This window comes from Schistocerca serialis, chromosome 4 (assembly GCF_023864345.2).
Source record: "Schistocerca serialis cubense isolate TAMUIC-IGC-003099 chromosome 4, iqSchSeri2.2, whole genome shotgun sequence".
Classification (NCBI taxonomy): Eukaryota; Metazoa; Arthropoda; class Insecta; order Orthoptera; family Acrididae; genus Schistocerca; species Schistocerca serialis.
Genome location: NC_064641.1, coordinates 433,935,202 through 433,962,496, shown reverse-complemented (window position 1 = coordinate 433,962,496; position 27,295 = coordinate 433,935,202). Strand labels below are relative to the sequence as shown.

Here is a 27,295-nt window from a genome sequence, read left to right as displayed (position 1 = left end):
TACTCCTACGCATATCCTGGGAAAAGAACGTGAAGAAAAAGTTAGAGGGATTGGGATGCTCATAGAAGCATCTCAGCAATTGTTTTTTCCGCGAAGCATTCACAACTGGAACAAGACAATGGGCAAATGACATTTGAACACAAAGTACTCACCACCATACACCATAGGCTTGCGGAGTATAGATGTAGATGTAGATTTGTCTATTTCCACGACGTAGTTTTGATACTTAAGGAAGTTTCTATACAACATGCAGAGTCAAGGAATTTTTAAGAGTCTCTTGCGGATGATGTCTGAAACGCTACTGCAGTGCAATAGGAACAGGTCTGAGAGATTGCGCTGAATATACCGTCATCAATGTTTACCTCGCAGAGCGTCACGAATGCGACGATTGCTAGCGTGGCGGTGATTGAGAGATTAAGCTGCATGGCTGGTGCGTTGTTATCTTGTTTCACTGCTGCGGAGAGAGCCCCAGCGTCCTGCAAATCACAAGAGTTTTACTGAGATAAGTTTTGTGATATTCCGACACTTTATATACAGCAGCGATGTATTCTGGTGAAGCTGCTGTTATCACCATTACCGGCAGAAGTTATGAAACGTTCCGTAATTATAAAACTTCTTCGCTGAGAATACCTTCTCCTGTTGGATTACAGTGCAGTGTACGTCTCAGATTTCTCACATGTGAAATTTCTAGTAATGATCATGCACCATGTTTCAGGATATAACGAAAGTTTTCTGAACTTTATGTTGATAACGGATGGTTGCAAAAGGTGGCAGCAGATTTGGCATCTTTGTTGTGGCGTCGGTCGGATGTCCACTTTTCGAGGAGTCTGGTATTTCGTCAAAGAGACGAGCAGGAAAATTTATATTTGAAAGCAAATTTTTAGTGAAAATACAAAGAAGGTTTGGGAGAATCAAACTAATAGCAATAAACGACAAAATCTACTGAGGAAACGTACAGAGCAAGTCAGGAGCCGTGAAAAGAGCAGCTGACAGCCGACAACGTGTATTTGTAAAGGAGGGGGCACAATTAATGACAGATGTGTCGCCTCTAAAATGTCTGAAACAGTCGCAGTAAAACCTTTCTTAAATTCACTGAAAATCGTTGTCAGAATTAGTTAAAAGGCTTTAATTCTTGCAAATGTGTGCAACGAAGTTTAGAAAACGGGGGGAGGGGGGGCAGAGGGGGAGGGGGACAGTAAACAGCTCTGAAGGATGAGCAGACTGTAAGCTGATAATACACGCGCTGTCATGGTGTGACAAACGTGACGACTGTGGCTCTCCTAACAGAAAACGGTCGCGAGTGATTTCTACGATAGCTTCCAATGATATCGTGGCCTTGACAGGTGTCCAGCCACTACACAAAGGCATAAGTCGAAAGCGACGTGTGGTTTTGTTTCCGTATTAATGTCAGAGAATTTCCTATCGGTTATAAGTCAAACAAAAGCTCTAAGAATATTCTAGTATATAGATCATGTAGAAATCTATAGATAAGGATTTCGACCGACGCCGCTTGAGTCATCTTTCGACACTAAGATGACATTACCTGCAAAATCTTCGAGAATTGAGTAATCGTCTAGTGCCCAGTGAGAAATACGTATTGCACAAGGTCATTAATAATAGAAAATAAACTTAAGTCAACTTTCGAATCAGTAACTCTTTTACTTTCTACTTTGACAGAGTAGAAGATCAGCAATAACACTTAAGGTTTCCTTCCAAGTGTTACCCTCGGCCATCAGTTCTCTTTTTCGAAAGTCTTGACCACTGGGGAACCTTGTAACTTACTGTAGCAACTGTAGTACTAATAAGGATGCACATCCATGTGTTGAAACTTTTCGAGTCTCGATTCGATCTTCCAGCATTGTTACTTCTTAGATGAATGAATGAAAGTAGGAGAGCATGCTGACAGGGCCATTCCATCAAGGCACGGAAGATGGTTAATGATCTTCGGGGCAGAGGATCGGTGACAACTTGAAGACCTTGAAGCATGAAGAGGTCATAGAACAGCCAGGTGGGTCACATGTCTGCTACAGCCGTCAGGCCCTGTTTGTATAGACCACACTATTGGACCATATAGGCCTTATGCTCCTGCAAATAAATTAACCCAAAATCACTATATCAGTCACTCGATCAACAAAGCTGATAACAACAACAACTGAAAGAATTTTTATTTATTGTTCAATCTCAGTAGCACATTTTTTATTTTATGACACGTTTCGATCACTGTGGACCATCTTCATATCTAAGTAGTATCGTCGTCAGCCCGTCTTGCATATTCAGACTGCTCTGGAATAATGTTCCGGAAAGACAAGACGGCCTGCTGGTGCAACTATTGATCTGAAGATGACCCCGAGTAATTGAAACATGTCATAAAACGATAAATGTGCAACTGTCGGTAACAGTGAAAATTGGCCGCTTAGTTCTTAACACGGGTCACGGAAGTTTACCCGATGTATGTAGAAGGAGTGTCGGTCTCTTGGATGATAATGATTACTGTAAAATTAATTGACGAGAGAACGTTGCAAACTGTGGGCAGCCCATGAGTTGGCCAGGGCAAACACGATCACGCTTTAGAATCGCTGTTGACAGTTGAGTGTGCTTTGTTTCGAAATTTTGTGGAAGATTAATAATGGCAGAAGCCAAAGTCGGTACATACTTTTCTTCGTGACTGCTCTTGCCGACTAATTATGACTCCCGAAATGCCTTGAGTGCTTTAATTTTCGTAAAACTTTCCTTTTCCATTCGAATGGTCACAGATACGCTCTTGCATTCCTTGCTGTACTAGTATTTCGGAAGGACATACATCGCGGAGAATTTACTTGGTGCGGTCAAGGTCTTCTCTTCAAAACTAATCTTTCGGTCTGTATCGGTGTATTCGCTGTTTCGAACGTGCGTCGCAGATCCGTCTTAGACCATCGAAAAGCCATTTCTTCACTGTTTTGTTTCTTCCGAGTGTACTACAAAGTATGAATAAAGGAGTTAATTTCCAGGGCGTGTGCCATTCAGATGGCTCTTCTAGTAACTAAAGAATTCTAATATCGAATATATATCCTTGGTAACTTCTTTTCTGATGTACGGTCACGGGAATCATCCCACACAGAACTGCTAACCAGTGGTCCATTATTCTAAAAATGGTTGAGTGAATTCCAGTTTTCAGAATGTGTCATTCAAATTATTTTCATCAGAGTAAGCACCTTGAGATTTTGGAATGAAACCACATTCTCTAAACAGCTACTTTTCCAAAATAAATTAACTTAATTCTAGCAAATATCATTGCATGTTAAATTCAGTATATTTTTGATAAGTACACGTCTTTATTAAAAACATATAGGGTAACCCATCTCACTTACACTTTTCCTTTCTTCAGAGAACAGCCACGACTAAAACCTACACATGTCTCCCGTTGCCATGTTAAAATTTGCTTCTTTTGCCAAAACTCAGCGAACTTTACACAGTATCACCTCACTAACGTGTTGTGCAGACGCAATTGCGAGAGAAACCTGAAACTGTGGTTTATTAAGTGACGAACTGAGGAAAAGTAAAGTCAGCATTTTATGAAAAAGGACACCCTCGGTACAAAATAATTCAGCAGCTGTAAATGACCTTTAAAATTTTCACTCTTTCATGGGAAAAGTCTGTAGTTTGTGGAATAACACAGTAACTAATGAAGTTTTGCGTAGTAACCATGCAGCGAAACACTCCCCTCTTTATGTGCTGTCATTTGACAAAATCTCATATCGATATCTCTACGTTTATGAAACATGAGGAATGTTGTGCGTAATTCACCTTGGCTTTGTCGCTGGCGGGGCGCGATCCCAAATGAGTGCACTACGTCAGAACAATTTCGTCGACATTGGTGACGGATGGAGACCTCCAACCAAGTCTAAAGAAAAATTCAATATGAGAGCTAAATTTCATATGCAGCATCATGTTATGTAATATTCACCAGACAGAAAGTCATAGCGACCCGTTTTACATTGGAAACATTTTCCAATTTCGCGAAATGTCCTACTGACACGTAAATATCCCAATAACTATGACCATTAACGAAATATGGGCACATCATAATGAACCTGACATATAAAGCTACAATTAAAGAAAAAAGAAAATTTTTACCGAATAGTTTCTGTAAAATCATTCGAGAAAGATTGCAGGGCGTACGCAACTGTTTCGTCATCGCCGACCGTCCGAAAGGAGGCAAATTCTTGTTGGCCTCCCCTTCTTAACAACGGAATGAACTCTCCCACCTTTTTGGACTAAAATCGCTCACTGCGCATCGCCCACCGTACCATTTGCCAGTTATACACTGAAGTCAACGCGATTTATGAGGGTTCCCTGCACGTTAAAAGAAGGTGGGACTTGGATGTCTGATCACCACTGACGGCAATGCTCGCTCTTTAACGTGCTGCCGTGCTGGTCACAAGTTTGTAAGGAGTTCTTGTCACAGAGCGTTCCATTCCTCCACCAGCACGTTTGACAGCCGCTGGATGGTCTTTGCTGAATGTGGATGTGCTGCATTATGCCATCGCATTCGTGCTCAATAGGTTTTTAAGTCGGGGGGACAGTCAGATTAGACCATTCACCGAATGTTCTAAAGTTTCAAGATTTTCTCCACTTGCACAGTTGGAAGCTGCCACACATTTTGATCCACTAAGATCATGTCAGGGCCGAATGCACGCCTGAAAAGATACGCATAGGGAGGTGTTACAGTGTCACAATTACATCGACCGTCGTATGGTGAGATGAGGGAACACCTATACCCAGGAATGTTGTCGAAAATGATTGTTTTGGTGATACAAGTGTTATAGTGTGGGGAGACATAATGTTGCAAAGCTGACCTCCAAATTTTTAAACATGGTACACTGACTGGTCAATGTTATTGCAACACTGTACACATTCCCTACATACGTCGTTTCAGGGTACATCTGGCTCTGACTTCATAACTACATACGCAGTGTGCTACAGCATCGAACTGTGCAGGTAGAATGGGTCTTGGAATGGGACGATATATGCGGCGAATGGATTGGTCTGCCTGTTCTCGCGACTCAAATTCCATTGAGCAGTGTGGGATGCATTGGGGCATGTACAGTATTGCAGCACGTGCAGATGCACCAACCACCACACAACACATGTCAAAAGTGCTAGTGGAGGGATGAATCGCCCTACCACAAGAACTCCACATCAAACTTGTGGCCACTATGGGAGCACATTACAGAGCATGGATTCTCGTCCGTAGTGATCAAACACCTAGTTAAGGACTGCGTGCATTGCCAAGAGGCCATTATATCTTTCTTTTAATTTAATTTTGTTGAGTTTTGGGATTCATTCTTTAATAAATACTGCTAGAGGCTCAGTTTATTTAAGGTAATTTCTGTCTTCGAATAGAAGTGTCCCTACTGTCCTTCTTATTACATATTTCTTTTAGTTACCTTCTGTACCACACTGCTGCAGCTCTTTGTATGTATGGTACACGTTCCATTGGTCTATGATACTTCTTTAATTTTTCTTTAATTTTTGCACATCAGTGTATTGTCGGAGTCAAGGTAGATACGAAGCCACTCCCCAACCAGCTGGGCAGAATTTAAGAGAAAATATAAAGTTCCGCAATCTGGCACTAGACAGGTCCTTCAGGAACGATCATCCAACATGTGATCCTCTGCCAGTGATGACACCCTCTGTCAATGACATCATGCTCTGACCAAGACTTCATTGGATGCAGCATGGAGCACACCGCTATCCCCGCCATTGTTGGGCTAAAGAATGTATATTGAGATGAAATTACTCACATTGTAGAACAAGACGTAAACGCACTTGTAACTGTGGCTTGGAATTCGATGTTAGGAGAAAGGAGAGATGGAAGAAGTATAGGAGAACGTGGACTGGGGAAGAGGAATAGACGGTTAAACAGCATGTTAGAGTCTTGCTCGCAACATAGTTCAATCCTTGGCTTAAGGATTATGAAAGAAGGTGGAAGTGTAGGTGGAAGAGACGTGGAGACCAAGGCTTCAAAGAAAATACATGATGATAAGACATAGATTTTGAAAATATATTTTAAACTTCGAATCATATCGAAAAGCATTTGCCTGTTTTCACTATAATTTACTTACAATGGTTAGCAAATTAAGACTGAAGAAATTGCAGAAAAATGGGTGAGGTGGATAAATTGAAAATAAAAATGATTGACTGTGGAGATTTTCAAACTGACAGAGGGGAAGGGAATACGGGACAAGACGGGCGGGTAGAGTAGAGAGATGAAATAGTGGAGGCAGCAGAACATCAAATACACAAACGGACAAAATCCAATAGAAATCACTGGACAACAGAAAATATTTTAATTTTAGTAGGCGAAATAGAATAATACGAAAATATAAAATAACAGGAACTGAAAGATACAGAAAGGAATATAAATGACTGAAAAATAAAATTGACAGGAACTGAATAATGTTAAAGCAGGAATGGCAATGTGAGACATACAAAGCTGTAAAGGGAAGCAATACCAGCAGAGAGATAGACGTCACCTATAAGAAAATTAAAGAAAGCTTGGGAGAATAGAAGATATACCTCTACGAATATGAAGAGCTCTGGTGAGTAGGCTGTACTACGCAAGGAAAAGGAAAAGTGAGCTGTGAAGAGAATGAACAGGGCGACTCCAAGAAGATGTTAAATACTTACAGAGAAGATGGAGAACTGTAACTGTATCCGTTAGATGTAATGTCCACAGGTCCAGAAACGATCGAGTTCGAAGTTATCAGCGAAAATCAATTTGATACCTCTTACAGAGCACCGGTATTGTTGTAACTCTTCAGGCTTTCCCGGCGAGATGTTGACATGTGGAAAAATCGGGTCTACTGCCGGATGTTTGTGTCGCTCTGGCACAATATTTCCGCCACGTAACTCGTTGCTTTCTTCAGGTGCTACCTGAGACTGCCGTGTTGGAGGATCTTGTCCAGTATTTACGCCCAGAGGGCGCTGGGTGCTCTCTTTGCCGTCCGCGCCCGCCTGGCGCTGCTTGTAATGTGTTGTCTCTTCCCCGGTGTTCCCTCAGACGTCCGCGCCCGACTTGGGCGCCATCTGTGGCAGCTCTCTGAGGCCTGTCCTGTGTCGGGCGTTCCGTTCGCGGTCCGCGCCCGCCAGGTGCTGCTCCTGATGTTTTTACCCCTCCCTGGTGCTCCCACGGACGTCCGCGCCAGGCTCGTCTACCATCTGCGGTCGTGGCAGTTGTCTGGGGCCGGACCCGCATGTGGCGTTCCATTCGTTGTCCGCGCCCGCTTGGCGCTGCTCCCAAGGTGTTGGCACTTCCCTGGTGCTCCGACGGACGTCCGCGCCTGCCTAGTCCACCATCTGCAGTTGTGGCAGCTGTCTGAGGCCCGTCTTGGGTCGGGGGCCCTGTTCGCAGTCCGCGCCCGCCTGGCGCTGCTTGTAAGTTGTTGTTTCTTCCCCGGTGCTCCCTCAGACGTATGCGCCCGACTTGATCTCCATCTGTGGCAGCTCTCTGAGGCCTGTCCTTTGTTGGGCGCTCCATTGGCGGTCCGCACCCGCCTGGCGCTGATCCTGCGGTGTTGGCACTTCCCTGGTGCTCCGACGGTCGTCCACGCTCGGCTCGTCCATCATCCGTGGTCGTTGCGGCTGTCAGAGGCCCGTCCTGCGTCGGGAGTTGCGTTTGCAGTCCGCACCCGCCTGGCGCTACTGCTGCAGTGTTACTACTTCTTGAGGAGTTTGTTGGTTCATTTCGTTGAGCCCTAATAAGCTCCAGAGCCGGGCTGTACACCGAGCTGAGCTGGTAACCGCCGTCTCAGTTTATTAGGTTGTCAGTGACCTTGATCTCGATGGCCTCCTTTATGGCACTGTCTCAAAATCTTGGCGTCTGTGTCACAATTTTGGTGTTGTTGAAGCCCACTGAGTGGCCGAGCTCCAGACAGTGCTCCGCTATGACTTCTGGAAGACACTGCTTGCAAACCACTAGACAAGGTGGACAAGAACACCCAGAAGTTGCTGAAGGAGACAGGTCTACCTGAACAGGTCACCAAGAAGCTTCATCCCAAAGCATGTGTACCACCCGGACTCTATGGACTCCCCAAGGTCCACAAGGAGGGGGTCCCTCTTCGACCTATTGTCAGTAACATCGGTGCAGCGACATACCTCACTGCACAATACCTGAAGATGATATTGGCACCATATGTGGGCAAATGTGCACACCCCATACGGAACTCGGAGGACTTCCTACAACGGCTAAGGCAGCTACACATCGTGGACTCCGACATCATGGTCAGTTTCGACGTGGTGTCGCTCTTCACATGAGTGCCACTCACTGATTCACTCAATATCATTGGAGAGAAGTTCGATGGTGCCCTGCTCGACCTGTTCAAGCATGTACTGACCTCAACGTATTTTCTTTAGGGGGGTCAATTTTATGAGCAAACGGAAGGAGTGGCAATGGGCAGCCCTTTATCACCAGTGGAAGCCGACCTTTTCATGGAAAGGTACGAAGAGGAGGTGCTTGCATCAGCCACTTACCAACCCAAGTGCTTTCTTAGGTATGTCGATGACATTGTTGTCATTTGGCCCCATGGTAGGGAGAAGCTAGATGACTTTTTAGAACATCTAAATTCGGGCCACCCAAGTATAAAATTTACTATGGAGCTAGAGAAGGATGGACAACTCCCATTCTTGGATGTCCTGGTCAAGAGGAAGGCAGATGGCACTTTGGGGCACAGTGTGTATCGTAAGCCCACCCACACTGACTTACATCTTCAAGCCAGTAGCTGCCACCACCCGGCACAGAAGAATGGAGTCTTGAAAACCTTAGTTCACAGGGCTCGAACTCTGTCAGATAAGGAAAGTCTGGCCACAGAGATAGAACATATACAGCTGGTGTTCAGCAGAAATGGATACTCCTCCACAGACATCCAAAGGGCACTTTATACTAACAGTCAACCATTGGGTACACAAGAGCAGCCAGAGGAATCGAAGAAGGTGGTATATCTGCCATATGCTGGACCTATTTCTGCAAATATCAGCAGAATTCTTTCAAAATATGATATAAAGAGTATCTTCTGTCCACCCTCCAAAATGGGGACCATGCTAGGGAGTGTGAAGGACGACCTGGGGCTACGTAACCCAGGCATTTACAACAACCTGTGCCTGTGTGGTAAGTCATACATTGACCAGACCACCAGGACAGTAGACATCAGGTGCAAAGAACACCAGAGGCACCCCAGACTCGGACAGGGAACAAAATCAGTCATAGTGGAGCACCGTCTGGAGCTCGGCCACTCAATGGACTACAACAACACCAAAATTGTGACACAGACGCCAAGATTTTGGGACAGTGTCATAAAGGAGGCCATCGAGATCAAGGTCACTGACAACCTAATAAACCGGGATGGCGGTTACCAGCCCAGCTCGGCGTGCAGACTGGCTCTGGAGCTTATTAGGGCTCAACGAAATGAACCAACAAACTCCTCAAGAAGTAGTAACACTGCAGCAGTAGCGCCAGGCGGGTGCGGACTGCAAACGCAACTCCCGATGCAGGACGGGCCTCTGACAGCCGCAACGACCACGGATGATGGACGAGCCGAGCGTGGACGACCGTCGGAGCACCAGGGAAGTGCCAACACCGCAGGATCAGCGCCAGGCGGGTGCGGACCGCCAATGGAGCGCCCAACAAAGGACAGGCCTCAGAGAGCTGCCACAGATGGAGATCAAGTCGGGCGCAGACGTCTGAGGGAGCACCGGGGAAGAAACAACACCTTACAAGCAGCGCCAGGCGGGCGCGGACCGCGAACAGAGCCCCCGACCCAAGACGGGCTTCAAACAGCTGCCACAACTGCAGATGGTGGACTAGGCGTGCGCGGACGTCCGTCGGAGCACCAGGGAAGTGCCAACACCTTGGGAGCAGCGCCAAGCGGGCGCGGACAACGAACGGAACGCCACATGCGGGTCCGGCCCCAGACAACTGCCACGACTGCAGATGGTAGACGAGCCGGGCGCGGACGTCCGTGGGAGCACCAGGGAGGGGTAAAAACATCAGGAGCAGCACCTGGCGGGCACGGACCGCGAACGGAACGCCCGACACAGGACAGGCCTCAGAGAGCTGCCACAGATGGCGCCCAAGTCGGGCGCGGACGTCTGAGGGAACACCGGGGAAGAAACAACACCTTACAAGCAGCGCCAGTTGGGCGCGGACGGCAAAGAGAGCACCTAGCGCCCTCTAGGCATAAATACTGGACAAGATCCTCCAACACGGCAGTCCCAGGTAGCACCTGAAGAAGGCAACGAGGTACGTGGCGGAAATATTGTTCCAGAGCGACACAAACATCCGGCAGTAGACCCGATTTTTCCACATGTCACCGGTATTGCTGTTTCTAAGACTGTAGGGTAGACAACACTGAGAGTTGGTAGTATGAACCAAAACAAGGAAAAACGTCAAGTGAGCATAGGCTCTAAGATTCATACCTTAATAGCTAAGAGCACATGTTCAACTTCGATTGAAACACATCTCTTCTACTGAACATGTGCTCGTAGCACTTAATATACGCATTTTAGAGACGATTTTGGCTCGCTATTTTGGACCATACTACAAACTCTGAAAGTTACCTTAGCAACAATAGTACCGGTACATCCATTTCACTGCCAGAGGTATAAAGGAGATGTTCACTCAGGCCGGCCGGAGTGGCCGTGCGGTTCTAGGCGCTACAGTCTGGAACTGAGCGACCACTTCACTTCACCTAGGATAGCAATGTGATTAGCGAATTGTGTTATTGATATCCTTTCACCTTGAATTTTAATTCCACTCCAGAACCTTTCTTTTATATCCATCATTGCTTCCTCGATGAACAGATTGAACAGTAGGGGCGAAAGGCTACATGCTTGTCTTACACTCTTTTTAATATGAGCACTTCGTTCTTGGTCGTCCACTCCTATTATTCCCTCTTGGTTGTTGTACGTATGTATATTACCCATCTCTCTCTGTACCTTTCCTTTACTTTTCTCAGAATTTCGAATATCTTGCTCCATTTTACATTGTTGACAAGTCCTGTCAACGTGTCTTGATTTTCTGTAGTCTTGCTTCCATTATTAACCACAATGTCAGTATTGTCTCTCTCGTGCCTTTACCTTTTCTAAAGTCAAACTGTTCATCTACGCATCCTCAATTTTCTTTTGCATTCTTCTGTATATTATTCTTGTAAGCAACTTGGATGCATGAGCTGTTAAGCTGATTGTGTGGTAAATCTCGCATTTGTCTTCTCTTGTGGTGTTCGGAATTGTATGGATGATGCTTTTCCGAAAGTCAGATGGAATGTCGCCAAACTCATACATTCTACTCACCAATCTCAATAGGCGTTTTGTTGCCTCTTCCGCCAGTGCTTTTAGAAATTCTGATGGAATCTTATCCATCCCTTCTGCCTTAATTGATCTTAAGTCCTCGATAGCTGTGTTAAATTCTGATTCTTATACTGGATCTCCTGTTTCTACGGTTTCCTTATTTTACGATTCTGGAGCTTAACCAACCCTAACATTGGTTTCTCTTTACTGAGGATTAAAACCCCTTTATAATGATCTGCACAGATTGGAATTGATTCGAGTTCAGTCGTGTATCATCTGGATTGTCCACAGGACCCGCTGTACTTTCGTTGGACTGCATTTTGTTGTGGAACTTAAATTGAAAATTTAAATAATCTAGTGGTGTTTAGTACGATCTTTCATGAACATTTAGAGGCAAGGTCTGCTAAGCAAGAAGGTTAGGCAAGTACCGCTTCATTTGTGTGTCGCATGTTTGACTGTTAAGCCACACACTGTAAATCTTGGCAGTCATGGAATTTTATAGGTAGGGAATTTAGTTTCTACCAGTAGAGTGAAGGTACCAAGGCCATTCGAAATTCTTGTCTTCCCAGAAAACGAATGACTTTTCCGTTTCGTGGGGATGCATGAATGCTTACTTGAGGGGCACTTGGGCATCTACAAAACTGCTATGAAAATTAAGAAGCACCTCATCAGTCCGACATTGAGTAGGAATGTTATAAGGCTGGTTGGTGAGTGAGAGGCCTGTATAGCGGCGAATCCAAAATCTACAGTCGTTGGGGTCGCCTTCACTCGTGAGGAGATTTCGATTGGGAAGGTTTTTACCCGTTAATTGCGGCCTCTTCCTCGTACCCAAAAGGGAAACACGTACTTTCGATAATGACGCACTTTCTGTATTCTGGGTCTTCTGTCTTGTATCAGTGTGATGTCAGGCTGACCGTTCAGCATCTAGCTACCGTTTTTATATTTTTAGACCGCCTAAGATGTTACCTAGCGGTAACGCACAAGCTCCTGTCTCCAGAGAGTTTAAGAAATTTCGTTTCGAGAAAGCGATATCAAACGTGAGGAACATTCATCACTATTCGCAGCGATCCTTAACTGAATGATTTAACGAGAATCTCTAATCTGCCTTCATTATTTTTTACTCTCGCATGTGGACGAATTGGGACAAATATATACCATGCCTAAACATGACTTATGGTCTGTAAACGACCTCCTCGTGGAGCAAGTCGCACATAAGGTCATCTGGAAGAATTGCAGCTATGAGCAATACTCACCTGGCACATGTGAGGGAGGCGCAGCACTACGAGGGTAGCCTGGTAGAAAGGCAAGAAAAATGTTTGTTTCCTGCACTTTTCTTCTTACTTCTCAACATAGTCACCTTTAAGGGATATGCACTTGATCCAGAGATCCTACAGCTCTGTCATCTCATCGGAAAAGTAGGTTGTGTCGAAATGTGCAAAATACTTGTTGACTACAAGTATCACTTCCTCATCTGAATGAAATTTCTTCCTAGCTAGCCAATGTTTCAAGTTAAGGAACAGGAAGAAGTCTTTTGAGGCTAAATCTCGAGAGCGGTGTGGATGAGGAACCAATTCAAAGCATAATTCATGCACTTTCGCCATAGTTATCGTTGATGTGTGGGATGGTGCATTATCTTGGTGAAAGAGCACTTTTTTTCGTGTCAACCTTGCCATTTTTTCAGCCAACGCACGTTTCAAAAGCATGAAGCACAATAGGGTACAGTTACAGTTGTCCATTTTTCCAAGTAATCTATGACCATTATTTCCCAGGACGCCCAAGAAACGGTGGATATCACCTTGCCAGCTGACAAAATGGTCTTTGCCTTCTTTAGTGCACTTTCACCAGCCATTATCCGTTGTTTTTACTGCCATTTTGACTCTGGTGTGTAATTATGTATTCAGGTTTCATCAATAGTCACAAATCGCTGCAAGACGTCTTGCGGATGTGATAAAACATAGCCGTACATTATGCTGAAACGTTGTGCCTGATGCGCTTTTGATTGACTGCGAACAATTGTGGCACCTGCGACACACACAGCTTCTTCACAGATAATTCTCAGTAGACACGCGTAGCATATTTGATTGTAATGAAAACGTTGTCGGTCCCGGATTCGAAATCCGCGACCTCTCAAATCTTGATTAATAATCACCACTGGCCGCCGACGATTCCCAGCGTAAGAAGTCTCCTGAAAGGCCTTGTCAAAGTGGGCTGAGAAGCGGACAGAGGTTCAGGTCACTCTCTTATCATTAGGGTGGGAAACTGCCCCTAAAAGCGGAAGAATCAGTGTGAGGATGCAGAAAGCAAAGGAAACCACTGCACTGAAGACACATAACGTATACCCGTAGGACACGTGACCTGTAATCGCATCTGTGGAGAACACTGCCAAAGGGGGGGGGGGGGGGGAGTAAACCAGTAGATATGGTGGAAGACAGTGAAGTGAAATGCAAAGAAGACGATGATTCCTGGTCCGATGAGTATAGGGTAACATCAGCACCAGCAGAAGATTGTATAACTTGAGTAGGATTCGTTATGAAGAGGAAGATAGGACAGAGAGTGTGTTACTGGTAACAATTAAGTGACAGGGTTGTTCTTGTCAGAATCGACAACAAACCAATACCGACAACGAGAGTTCAATTAAACATGCCGACGTCAAAAAAAAGCTGAAGATTAAAAGATTGAGAAACTGTAGGAGGATACAGAAAGGGTAACATATACGCAAAAGGAAATGAAAATCTAGTACGCATGGGGGACTGGAATGCAGTTGTAGGGAAAGGAGTAGAACAAAACCAAATGTTGCACGTGAAAACGGACTTGGGACAAGGAATGAGAGAGGAAAAACACTAATAGAGTTGTGAAATGAATTTCGCCTAGTAATAGCGAATCCTCTGTTCAAGAATCACAAGAGGCGGAGATGTACTTGGAAAAGACCAGGTGATACGGGAAGGTTTCAGTTAGATTACATCATAGTCAGACATAGATCCGAAATCAGATACTGAAGGACTACACAGAAGCAGATATCGTCTCAGCTCACAATTTAATAATGATGGAAAACAGTTAAACTTTAAGAAATTAGTCAGGAAGAATGAATGGGCGAAGAAGTGAGATACGGAAGTACTGTGGAATGACGAGATAGGCTTGCAGTTCTCTAAAGCTACAGAGAGAAAAATGTGAAGAAATCGAAAAAGAAATGAATAACAGAAGGACTGTCGCTATATAGGAAAGTCAAAACAACTTTCGGTGAATTTAATAGCAAAGGCGATAACATTGATAATGCAACGGGAATTCCACTGTTAAATACTGAGGAGAGAACGGATGCGTGCAAAGAGAATATTGAAGGCTTCTATTAGGAGAAAGATTTGTCTTATATGGTAAAAGAAAAACCAGGCGTCGATATAGATGAGATAGGGGATCCAGTATTAGAATCAGAATTTAAGAGAGCTTTGGAGGAACTAAGATCAAATAAGGCACAAGGGGCGGACAACATTCCATCAGAATTTCTAAAATCACTGGGCGAAGTGGCAACAAAACGACTATTTACGTTGATGTGGAATGTATTAGTCTGGCGACATACCTTCTGACTTTCTGAAAAATGTCATCCACATGATTCTCAACACAGCAATAGCTGTCAAGTGCGAGAATTATCGCCCAATCAGCTTAACAGCTCATGCGTCCAAGTTGCTTACAAGAATAACGTACAGAAGAATGGAACAGAAAGTTGAGGATATGTTACATGACGATCAGTTTGGCTTTAGGAAAGGTAAAGGCACAAGAGATACAATTCTTACGTTGCGGTTGATAATGGAAGTAAGACTAAAGAAAAATCAAAATGCGTTCCTATGATTTATCGACCTAGAAAAAGCGTTCGACTATGTAAAATTGTGTAAGATGTTCGAACCTGTGAGGGGAGAATCGGGTAATATACAATTAGTACAAGAGCTAAGAGGAAATAATCAGAGTGGACGATGAGAACAAAGTGCTCGGTTTAAAAACGGTGCAAAATATGGAAGTAGTCTTTCGCTCCAACTGCTCAATCTGTACAGAAAAAGCAATGATGGAAATAAAAGCAAGGTTAAGGAGTGGAATAAAAATGGAGGTGAAAGAATGTCAATTATTCGATTCAGTGATGACATTTCTCTCGTCAGTGAAAGTGAAGAAGAATTACAGGATGTGTTGAATGGAACGAAGAGTCTAATGCGTACAGAATATGGGTTGTGAGAAATCGAAGAAAGACGAAAGTAATGAGAAGTAGCAAATATGAGGTCAGCGAGTAACTTAACATCAGGATTGATGGTCATGCTGTAGATGAAGCTAAGGGATTCTGGTACCTATGCAGTAAAATAACCAATGGAGGACGGAGCAAGGAGAACATCAAAAGCAGTCTAGGACTGGGAAAAAGGGCATTCATGGCCAAGAGTGGTCTACTGGTATCAAACATAGGCCTTAATTTGAGGAAGAAATGAGCGTTTTGAGTACAGCATTCTATGATAGTGAAACTTGGGCTTCTGGGAAACTCTAACAGAAGAGAATTGAAGCATTTGATATGTGGTGCTGTAGACGATTTTTGAAAATTAGATGGACTGATAAGATAGGGAATGAGTAGGATCTGCGCATATTCAGACAGGAAAGGAATTTGTGGGAAACACTGACAAGGCACAAGATGATAGGACATCTATTAAGATTGGCTTCCGTGGTACTAGAGGGAGCTGTAGAGGCCAAAACTGTAGAGGAAGACAGACATTGGGGGGCCGCATCAAACGAGTTAGAAGGCTGTTGTCTCAAAACGGAAAGAAAAACGCAAAACAGCATATCCTCTGCGAACTATATTATGCAGTTACTCAGTTGAGATACCTGCAGTATCAAGGCTCATAAGTCTCACTAACTTTTATTCAACTTTCTTCCGTCACCATGTCATGGACTTTGTGAATGGTTTTCCTTACCGTGACTTCAACTGGATGGCCAGAGCGCCCATAGTTTTCGGTGCATGACCGACATCGCTTAAATTCATTAATCCAAAAATAAATGGAGTCACAAGAGGAAGCGGACATGCTGGTTGTAAGCTGTTTGCGTTCAATGCGAAGGTGGTTACGTGGCTCGACAGGCCTCGCTAGTGAAATGGCTGTGGAGGCCTGCAGGGTGCTGAGTTCACTCGTTTAGTCCCGGCCATAATAGGAAGACGAGGGTTTGGTTAGCACTTTTCTCGATATTTGTATCAGACATTAATGCAGTCTGGGGAGATTCAGCGATGCAGAAAGTTTGGCAAACTGTTGTGGCACACATTGTTTTGACTTTTTGGCATTCCTGTTCTGTATGTGAGTGCTGGTCTGACAACTTGAATTAAACGGGACCTGATTGGTGCTTAAAGCTTCACAGGGAAATTCACTGGAATGATATGTTTCTTGCCTTTAATTTATTTTACTCTATAGTGTGGATTACTGTAACTACAGTTTACAACAATATTAAAGGATCACTTTTTCGAAATGCAAATTTTGTTAAAACGTGCCTACAGTGTTCCCCTGTAATGGTGCAAAGGCGTGGCGTCGCTCTGCAATGTCACCATAGGGCTCGGAGACGCTTCAAACACCAAGGTGTCGAGAGATGTGAAAACAAAGCCACAACTCAGAAGTTGGTGTGACATGTAGAGCGATTTAATAACGTCAAATTGGAACGAAATTTCACTACAGTTTTGAAAAATACCGCCGTGGACGTGTCACACGATGAGAAAGTCGTCATAGCCTCGATTACCCACATTTCATACCTTCTTTCGATGTCTCTGCGATAGAGGTCAGTACCGCGACATTTGGCCTTGAAATCACGCAGTTTTATAATGGGTGGCCGAGGGTTACATTTCAGAACACCACCGCTCATTATCATATCAGAAGAGCAACATTTCTTCAATGGAAAGGGCTGCGCTGCGCAAGTTACGGGAAGATCCTCAGACGGTGGTCCTTCCGGCGGATAAGGGGAATGCCACTGTGCTGTTGCCACGTGATATGTATGATCAGAAGATATATAGTTTGCTGAGTGAGACAACGTAGAGGAAGCTTGATAAAGACCCTACTCGGAAAGTAGAAAGGAAAACGTCAGAGTTGCTAAACTCCTCTTCTCTGCCGCAAGAAGTTGTGAAAAGATTGAGACCTCACAGTTCTCTTCCACCGACGTTATATGATCTTCCAAAGATCCATAAGGATAATGTGCCCTTACGCCCCATAGTGAGCAATGTCGGTGCTCCAACATATGATTTATCTAGTCATCTGGCTTCGCTACTGAGACCTTTTGTTGGCAAATGTACGCACCATATTCGCAACTCTGCGGACTTTATCAACAGACTGAGAACACTACAGCTGAAGGATTCAGACTTGTTAGTAAGTTTCGATGTCGTTTCACTCTTCACGATGGTCCCTCTTTTGGATTCATTGTCACTTATCGGCAATAAGTTTACGGCCGATATAACGGCGCTGTTTCACCATGCCCTGTCCTCTACTTACTTTCTATTTAATAATGAATATTTTGAGCAACTTGACGGTGTTGCCATGGGTAGTCCTCTGTCCCCTCTGGTAGCAAACTTTTATATGGAAGACTTTGAGGAGAGGGCTCTCGATTCGGCGATGTTGAAACCAACAGTCTTCTGGCGGTACGTCGACGATACGTTTGTAGTGCGGCCTCACGGTGAAGAAGAGCTTTCAAGGTTTTTACAACATCTGAATTCCATCCACACAAGCATTCAGTTTACGATGGAAGTTGAAAAGGATGGTTGCCTACCATTTCTGGACGTCATGGTTAAACGCAGGGTGGATGGGTCATTGGGGCATTCTGTCTATCGAAAACCCACGCATATGGACCTGTACCTGCAGGCGTCAAGCTGTCATCACCCGTCACAAACTATGGGCGTGCTTCGAACGTTGGTGCATAGGGCACGTGTCGTGTCTGATAAAGACAGCTTTGCAGACGAATTAGAGCACTTGAAATCTGTATTTCAACATAATGGATATTCTGCACATCAGGTCAGTACTGCTTTAAGGAGGAAAAAACGTGACCACCCACAGGATCAAGAGGAAAAGGAGGTGTTTAAGTCCAGAGCATTTCTCCCATATGTCGGGAACATTTCATCGAAAGTAGGCAGAATTTTAAAGAAACATCGTGTGAAAGCAATCTTCCGGCCACCTACAAAGACTCGTGCTCTTCTGGGCTCAGCCAAGGATGATCTGGGATTACGGAAGGCTGGAATTTATAAAATACCTTGCGAGTGTGGGAAAGCCTACATTGGTCAGACCACACGCACAGTACACGACCGCTGCGTTGAACATGAGATCCACACTCGCCTTTTACAGCCCAGTAAGTCGGCCATAGCCGAACATTGTATTTCCACAGGACATACTATGGATTATTCGGCCACGAAAATCTTGGCCCCATCGAGATCTTTCTGGGATTCAGTTGAAGGAATCCGTGGAAATACGTTTAGCGGAAAATCTCATTAACCGTGATGGCGGCTTTTTATTGAATAAGGCCTGGGACCAGTTGATTTCTTTAATTTCAACCAAAAGAAAACTTTTTATGGCTTCTGACATGTCGAGCGACAAGTAATTTTAATTTTAATATTGAAATTTTGCATTTTACTGTTTTGGACACATCTGCGTGCATGTTTCACTCTTTTCATGAATTCGTTTGCGCTCCATAGATGCAGTAATATTGTAGAGGGCCTTGGAATCGACTGGTGGCGCGCATGCTACGGTAAGTTGCGCATGCGCGCCGGCGGCACTTTTACGTATAAATAGAGCGACTTGCACTAGCAATCTCCAGTGTCAAACACTCGCCTGAAGATGGCTGTAAGGTTGTCAGCCGAAATATTGTGTGAAAGAAGTCGATGAGATCCGTCTGCAATCCCGAAATCTTGTGGAATATTCAATACGCCGGGAAAATTTCAAGAGTCACATAAATAGGCTTTGATGCTTTGGATCACGTTCAGATTTCGTAGTGGTGGTTTCAAGCTGTACATGAGAGCAAAACGTGAGCTCGCGCTGCGGTCCAAAGGTATTTGATCGCATTCAATGGCGATTTCGACCGCAAAATGTGTGGAATCAACCCCCCAAGGGGAGGAGTGATTTCATTGACGCCCTTTGGGCCACCCTCAGTGGCCTTTTCGTGCTTGAGCCGTGGGGTTTCTGATATGTTATCCTCGGCCACCCATAGGAAAATTGCGTTATATCAACGCTGTATTACACGTATCTGAGCTCAATCGTTCTTTTTTTACTAATGACTTTACTGTATCGTAAAATATTGTTTTTTTGGTATTTGCAGCTGCTTATTCATTCTTATCCGTAATAAACCGTACGAACCACTCAATAAATTCCCTAGGTGTTGTGTGAAGTTGTTAGTGTATATTTATTTCAATGAGTTCTTTTCTGAATGTTCTACAACGGCCAGTGGCAGCGGGAACTTAGACGAAGGATTCGGTGGAGCGGCATCTTCAGAACTGGTGGCCAGCGCCTTCTCTTTTAGTGCATTACCTGCTTATTGCAAAAGATTTTGACGGTCCTCCAGGCACGTTTGGTTTTAATTGTACACCTTTTGGCCACTGGTGGTCCTTAAATTCAAAATTCATTCCCGGTTTTAGTGAATATAATTCCGTCCTTGTATTTGAATGATGTGTATTTGGTCACCTGGCACTTCCCCTCCCAGCTCATCCTAACTACCTTTGTCATATTGTAACTCTGACAGTGATAGAACAGGACTTGGCATGTCAGCTCATCATTCATTGAAAAGCCGACGCTAGATATTTAATGTTGTTAATCGTTCACACTTAGGCTAGTAGCGTTAAATTAATGATTCTTTAGTCAGAACACTCTGGCTACAGCTGAATATTGGCTATATTTCTTTTACCAGGGCATCAGCAGTGGCTTAATATGTACAGGGTGCTAGGAGTATAAGGGCAGATATTGTGATCATTGGTACCTTAGTATTTACCCCCTTCATGTGTTGGTTGTTTTTTTCTCTGCGTCTTCCCTCAAATATATGATGTAATTGACTACCTCATGTTGTCTGCACAGTCGTACACATACCACTAAGAAGACTCTGCTTGTCAGTGTAGACCAAACGTTTAGCGTCCACAGTTACACATCTGACCTGCTGGCCAGGATAAAATAATGGTCAATGGTTCGCTCTTGTCAGATGTGCTTGTAGGTAGTCGGCCAACCCCCTATATAAGTGCTACTCCTTATAACTACAGTTATTGCTCTTCACGTGATGTAAATACTCATGTAATGTTGTTCATTACGATATAGTCCCCAGGATATATATTCTGGGGACTGAGTACGATTTGATGAACAGCATTACACCAGTATTTACATCATTTGAAGACCAGTGACTGTAGTCAAGAGCGCAGGAAACAAACCGCACACACACTCTTCCACCATGTCGCTCATATTATGCACTTTTTCCAACGGTGAGATTTACGAGGGAGTGCGAATAAGTAATGCCTCCAAAATTTTACGTCAAAAATCTTAAATCTATATAAACAAAACAAACGTTATTAACATTCTACATCGTTATTCTTCATGTCTGCATATTTATTTCTGAACAGTCACCCTGCAGAAGAATATACCCGGCCGGTGTGGCCGAGCGGTTCGAGGCGCTTCTGTCTGGAACCGAGCGACCGCTACGGTCGCAGGTTCGAATCCTGCCTCGGGCATGGATGTGTGTGACGTCTTTAGGTTAGTTAGGTTTAAGTAGTTCTAAGTTCTAGGGCACTGATGACCTCAGATGTTGAGTCCCATAGTACTCAGAGCCATTTGAACCATTTTTTGAAGACTACATTTCCCGCAACGTGAGACCTCTGCTTGAACTGCTTCATCACAGTGAATGCGAACTCATAGATGATGTTTAAGTTTTTGAAACAGACGACAATCATATGGGGGCACGACGGGATTTGTGGAGGATGATTGATGACAGAGAACACAAGGCGTCGGATTGTTGCATATGTCGCACCGTCGCACCGCTAGTGTACGTTGTGGCGTTGCCCTGAAGAAGACCGTGTTCCATATTATAGTACTGTGTTCCTCACTCACCGACATAGTTACGTTACAGACAGCCATGTTACAGACTACAATTCTTAGCCCTCTGCCATCAGAGGGCTGCAAATATGTAGGCACGAAAATGAACATGTAGTATGTTAATAATATTTGTTTTATCTAATAATCTTTAAGATTTTCATATAAGAAATTCGGAGGCATTTGTTTTCAGCAGTTTCTCGTATATTGAGCTGCCTGCGATCATAGTTTGAGTGTCTGTATGTGTCAGCTTTTTGGCTAGGTTTTTTTAGTGAGTTGGTCTTTATATGTGTGTGGTCATTGATAAGTTGCTTGCTTTGTACTATAAGTGTGACGTATTTATTGGGATTATTTGTTGTGGTGGTTTTCATGCCTTTATTTAAATATTCCACAGATATGGAGAAATTACAGTCACACATGGAACATCTGATGTGTGCTTTATATCTTGTGTTAAAATTCCTGTTTGTCATTCGAACATACGCTGCATTGTAGCTTTGACCTTAAAGTTGACTTATACTTGATATCTGGAATTTCACACTCTTCAGTGTAGAGGTGGTTAAATACGTTCGCATACAATTTAGAGTTTTATTTGCTCGCAGAAGACCTTGTTTCATAATCATGTTCCCAACTCTGTGTGTTTATGTGTGTATAACATCGTCTGCCAAGTTGTTTCGTTTGTGTGGTGTCTCTTTTATTGTTTGTACCTCAGAATCTATGTGGAGCGAGTCCGTTATGGCATCAGTCACGTTTTGCTTCTGGAAACGTTACCGGTGTTGATCGGTTAATTGATTGAAGAAATGAACTTTTTTGAGAATTTAACACCGTAAGGACTGTGAAGAAGCATGGAGAGATGTATCTGCATTGCAGATCCGTTCACTGGCGGGATGTCTAGATCTGTGATGCAACATGACTGCTACATCCTCCAGTACCCAGATTTTCGATAAATAAAACTACAGTTAACCGCTTATTGTAACTGAAAGCAATGCTGTCCTGTTCTAGTTTATCCTCAGTGTCGGCCCACAGGAAGTTTATTTACGATAATAAAAAATGAAATAAACCGAAAATTGAATCATTAGAAAGAAATGTGCAAACGAAATGCTTCTTTCTACCCCAAACAAAAGTTTCAACGTCGCAGTATAAATTTACAAACACAGATATGAACTAAGGCACATCTGTAAGTTTATTTCACACGACATTGATTAACAGCATAAGTCGCAGTGGAGTGGAAGTGAAATAAGAATTATTGTCTCGGGCTATTACGTGCCATCGGACAAAGCCGCAGACTGCCAAGATAACAGTGTCAGGAATAACACAGCGCTGTACGCCGCTGGTGCAATTGGCAGCTTGAGCACACCTATCACAAGCTTTTGAGGTAATTCATCTGGCCGTTATCAGCTGCTAAGGACCAGCGCGTAACCCGTTATATTCCAGATAAAATTGAGATATACTTACAGATGTTCCTCCTCTGAAGACGTTTCCAGCTGAGGACAAAGTTTGCTGCCAACGCGGCTGCAGCCACGACCCAACTGCCGGCACGGCTGCTCTCGAGGTCACCAGCCAGCACACTACGCTTCCCCTCCCCTCACCCCCCCCCCCCCCCAAAAGCCATCCACCACACCTGCAGCTCCGTCCACCACACCGACCTCATCGTCCTGCTTATGTAACCTCTAGGACGACAGCGCAAATGTGCTTGTCATAGTTCGTCATTTATATACTGTGAAATAACGACGGTCATTTACTTCTGTGCTTGATGAAAAGCAAGAAAAGAGACTACAAAAATTATATCAAAATTCAAGAGCTATGTAACTTCTACTCAAGTCTTGAAAATCGACAAAATTACTTTCTCTTCACCATAGTTACCTTTGATCAACTTGCTGCAATATCTGTTCATATACAACTTCACAATATTACGAACTTAAATTTAAGGGCACTCTCTTTCATTGATTAGTCCTTGTAACCGAAATTTACTGCGTAAGTGATTAAGGGAACTTACGCAAACTAGTCCCGCCAGTGACACACTCAAGCACCTTAAAAAAGAAAACGTGCATCAAAAGAATGTGCTGTAGCGTTCCGTCTAAAGTGGTTAGACAAAGAGAAGAAGAATGATTAAGGTTTCATGTCCTGTCTGCAGTATGGTCGTGAAAGATAGGGTGAAAAGCAAATGAAATAACTCAATGGTCGTCGTGTAAACTGCGAGTCCAGTGTGCTACCCACTACATTGCCTCGCTCGGTAAAAAGAAAAAGCAGATAATGTTACAGATGACACAGTTGCTACCGTGAATTAACATATTGTATAATTTTTAATAAAATGGAATGGAGAAAGCTGTGATACACGGTTTGTCATTATTGGCTGCTAACTTTGATAACCCAGAGTCACAGGAGCCACCGTTTTATTTTTACTTTTTGTTGAATTTTATTCTCTGTTATGAGTGTTCTAACTAGTTTGGTGCAGCCTGCCAAAAATTCCTTTCCTGGAGCAGTCTCTTCATCTCAGAATATCTCTTAGTTGTTAGATGTATTCCAAGCTCTGTCTTCCTATCCAGTTTTCACCCTCTTATAACTCACTATAGTGCCACGGAGTCTGTTCCCTTGTGCCTTAACAGGGGTCGTATCATCCGCCCCTTAGTCTTGTCAGTGTCTACCATACGATCCTTTCTTCGCCTATCCTGCGAAGAATCTTCTCATTCCTTTTTCTTCTTAGTCCACCTAATTTTGATCATTTTTATGGAGCAGCACATCTCAAACACTTCTTTCTCTTCTGTTACAAGTTACCACAGTCGATGTTTCACTACCATACAATACCTTGCTCGCAACGTACGTTTTCGAAATTTCTTCCTCAGATTAAGTCTTATATTTGATACCAGTCTGTTACTCTTGACCATGAATGCCCTCGTTGCCTCTCCTAGTCTGCTCCTTATGTTCTCCTTACTTCGTCGAACATGGGTTATTTCGCTTCCAGTGTAGCAGAATTCCATATTTTCCTCTGTTTCGTGATCACGAGTTTTGACGTTAAGTTTCTCGCTGATTTTATTTCTGCTACATCTCATCACTTTCATCTTTCTCCTGTTTTCTTTATATCCTTATTCTGTAAATATTAGACCTTTTTATTCATGAGGTCCTGTAATTCTCCTTAACTTTCACTGACGACAGTAATGTCAACAGCGAATCTCGTCACTGACGGATTGAATTTCAATCCCACTCTTGAACCTTCCTTTATTTCCGTCATTGCTTCTTCGGTATGTAGGTTGAGCAATAGGGGTGAAAGACTGCATCCCTGTCTCACATCCTTCTCATTCTGACCACTTGGTTCTTGGTATTACTCGTCTTACCCCATATTTTACTCCTTTTTTTCCAGAATTTCAAACATTTTGTCCAATTTATGTAGTTGAAAAATTTTTCTTAGTCGACAGACCCAATGACCGTCTGCTGATTTTTCTTCAGTCTTACTTCGAATGGCAAGCGGAAAGTCAAAATTGCCTCACTAGTGCCTTTCCCTTCCTAAAGTCTAACTGATCGTCATCTAACTGTGGTCACCTACCCAGATTCCGATGGAGTGTCATCTATCCCTCTTGCATTAATTCATGACAAGTCTTCCAGAGCTCTTTTAAATTCTGACGCCGATACTGTATCCCCTAAACCTTCCATATAAATTCGAATTTTTTCCTTTATCACGTCATGAGGCAAGTTCTCTCTCTCATAAAGACTCTCAGTGTACTCATTCCACCTATCCACTCTTTGTCTTTAACAATGGAAGTGCCATCGCATACTTAACGCTACCAATATCGCTTTTCACTTCAGGGAGGCTTCTTTTACTTTTCTGTATGTTGAATTAGTCCTTTCGATGAGCATTCTGTTTCGATAGCTTAACATCTGTCCTGTAGCTTTTCGCTATCGTATACAATTCTTCGAAAGCCAGGAAGATAATAGGTGTTTCTGTCAATCGTTCGTAGTCCAGAAGCAACGAGGTGACCATTGAAACTATATGGTGCAATAAAGGAATATTACTAATTTTACTATTAAATTGTGTCTACAAAGTACTGCAACCCGTCACTTTAAATTTTACGATAGCTCCACGTCCTCTAATGTCGTTAACTCATAATATGCAATTACATCTTGAAATAATACACACAACAACATAATTAACGGAGGCAGACTAACACCAAACAGTTTCGGAAAAGGTTATTGTCTTGTAAGTAACAATTCCTGGAGGATAGTTCACCAAAGCAGCAGCGTGTTAACTGGATGACGTCAGTCACTGACGACGGTCTTACACTAGTTTCCGCTGCCTCGAAGTGCTGCTATCCCGGACGCGCGCAAAAACAGCTGTCGATGGCCCCTGTAGTGGCTGACCATGACCGGAAGCGTCTCGATTTATCGCGGTGTTGAATCACGTTACGCGGTGGCAGAAGGAGTGTTGCTACAGCTTATGCAACTACACGCTCTTATATGCTCTGTGGTGGATGTCTCGAGTTGGTGCTTAAGAAACGTAGAACTCGTAGTGCCGGAAGAGATGACGTCACATCAAAACCGAAAACAGACATCTGCGTCAGTTCTCTGAGTTGGCCATAATTTCAGCACTTGACACTGGTTTCCAGTTATCGTGCAGAGAGTGCTCCAAAGCATTTTTCTTCAGCTTTATTTGCATACCAGCATGCATCCGAAGATAAATGGAGTAATTTTACAGTGATTTAGGATTGAATTCAACTGGAAATGGCGTAATTTACGTGCGATATCTGGCTCGCATTCGAAGAGAAATGGTACAATTTTAGCGCCATATTTACGGTGTGTTGTTGCATATTAGTGCATGATACCTGCCTGTTGCTGTGCAATGGCCACTTGAAGCGTGATACTTGTCCTACCGTCTGCGTTTTCAATGGGCCAAGTTGATAGTGGACATGTAGTGTGGTCCAACTGATCTCTGTTTTATGTCTTTTAAATTACACAGTGCATCGAGTACACCGATGGCGAAATTAGACATTTAATCCGATATGTGTGAAAGATGTAGTTCAGGCTGTAGGTAGTTCTTCCTTATTTGGAGGTATTTAATGTACCATGACTTGTTACCAGTGATTCAGGTTACCGTGACCATGAACCAGGACATTACAGTTTCTTGACAAGTCCGCCACGGACAATCCCATATACCGAGCTGACAACAGTCATGTTTACAGAAGAGCATCCATAACATCTTGCTTGGACGAACACTCAAGCTCCCTGCGATTGGCCCACTAAATCACTCGAACGGAATTCCGTAGAAATATCTAGGCCGCGCGGGATTAGCCGAGCGGACTAGGCGCTGCAGTCATGGACCGTGCGGCTGGTCCCGGCGGAGGTTCGAGTCCTCCCTCGGGCATGGATGTGTGTGTGTGTGTTTGTACTTAGGATAATGTAGGTTAAGTAGTGTGTAAGCTTAGGGACTGAAGACTTTAGCAGTTAAGTCCCATAAGATTTCACACACATTTGATTTGGGTTTTTAGAAATATCTGGGACCAAATGGAAAAACAGATGAAGAGTAGTAATCAGCATCTGGGCAGTTTGGTACCTTCAGCAGATCTAATAATTAATGCGTGGGTTCAGCCGCAAACTCATAAAAGATCGAGACGGTGTTACATATGAATGTGACTAATTTTTGGTCCCGTGTGCTTAGTTTTACTACCTACAAGGGGAGGTCGCCAATCGTGAAATTCAGATTCGATAATAATAAAAGCTAATGGCCAGAGGTGTAATGTGGCAAAGCACCAAGATGCACTTCTCAGTCTTTGTCGAGAAAATCGACAGTTAAAAGAAACCGTTGCGGTGAAATACTCTCTACGATTAATAGTTTTCTACAGCGTCGTGGCGCAGCGGTAAGCGCTCGGGTTTGTAATCCGAAGGTCGCCGTATCGAATCTCGCGCCATACAACCTTTTTTTTATTATTTCTTTTTTGTAATTC

General features: G+C 43.7%; 1 protein-coding gene across 1 annotated transcript in view; it reads right to left on the bottom strand.

Moving 5' to 3' along the window:
* Positions 1–22,918, bottom strand: part of LOC126475036 (cholinesterase-like) — a 157,744-nt gene extending 134,826 nt beyond the window's left edge. Inside the window, exons 1-2 of the mRNA XM_050102581.1 lie at positions 22,818–22,918; positions 363–476 (exon numbers count right to left, since the gene is read on the bottom strand). Of these exons, the coding sequence (XP_049958538.1) occupies positions 363–425 (63 nt within the window). The 5' untranslated portion in view covers positions 426–476; positions 22,818–22,918. The remainder of the gene's footprint in view (positions 1–362; positions 477–22,817) is intronic.
* Between the last annotated feature and the right edge of the window lie 4,377 nt (positions 22,919–27,295).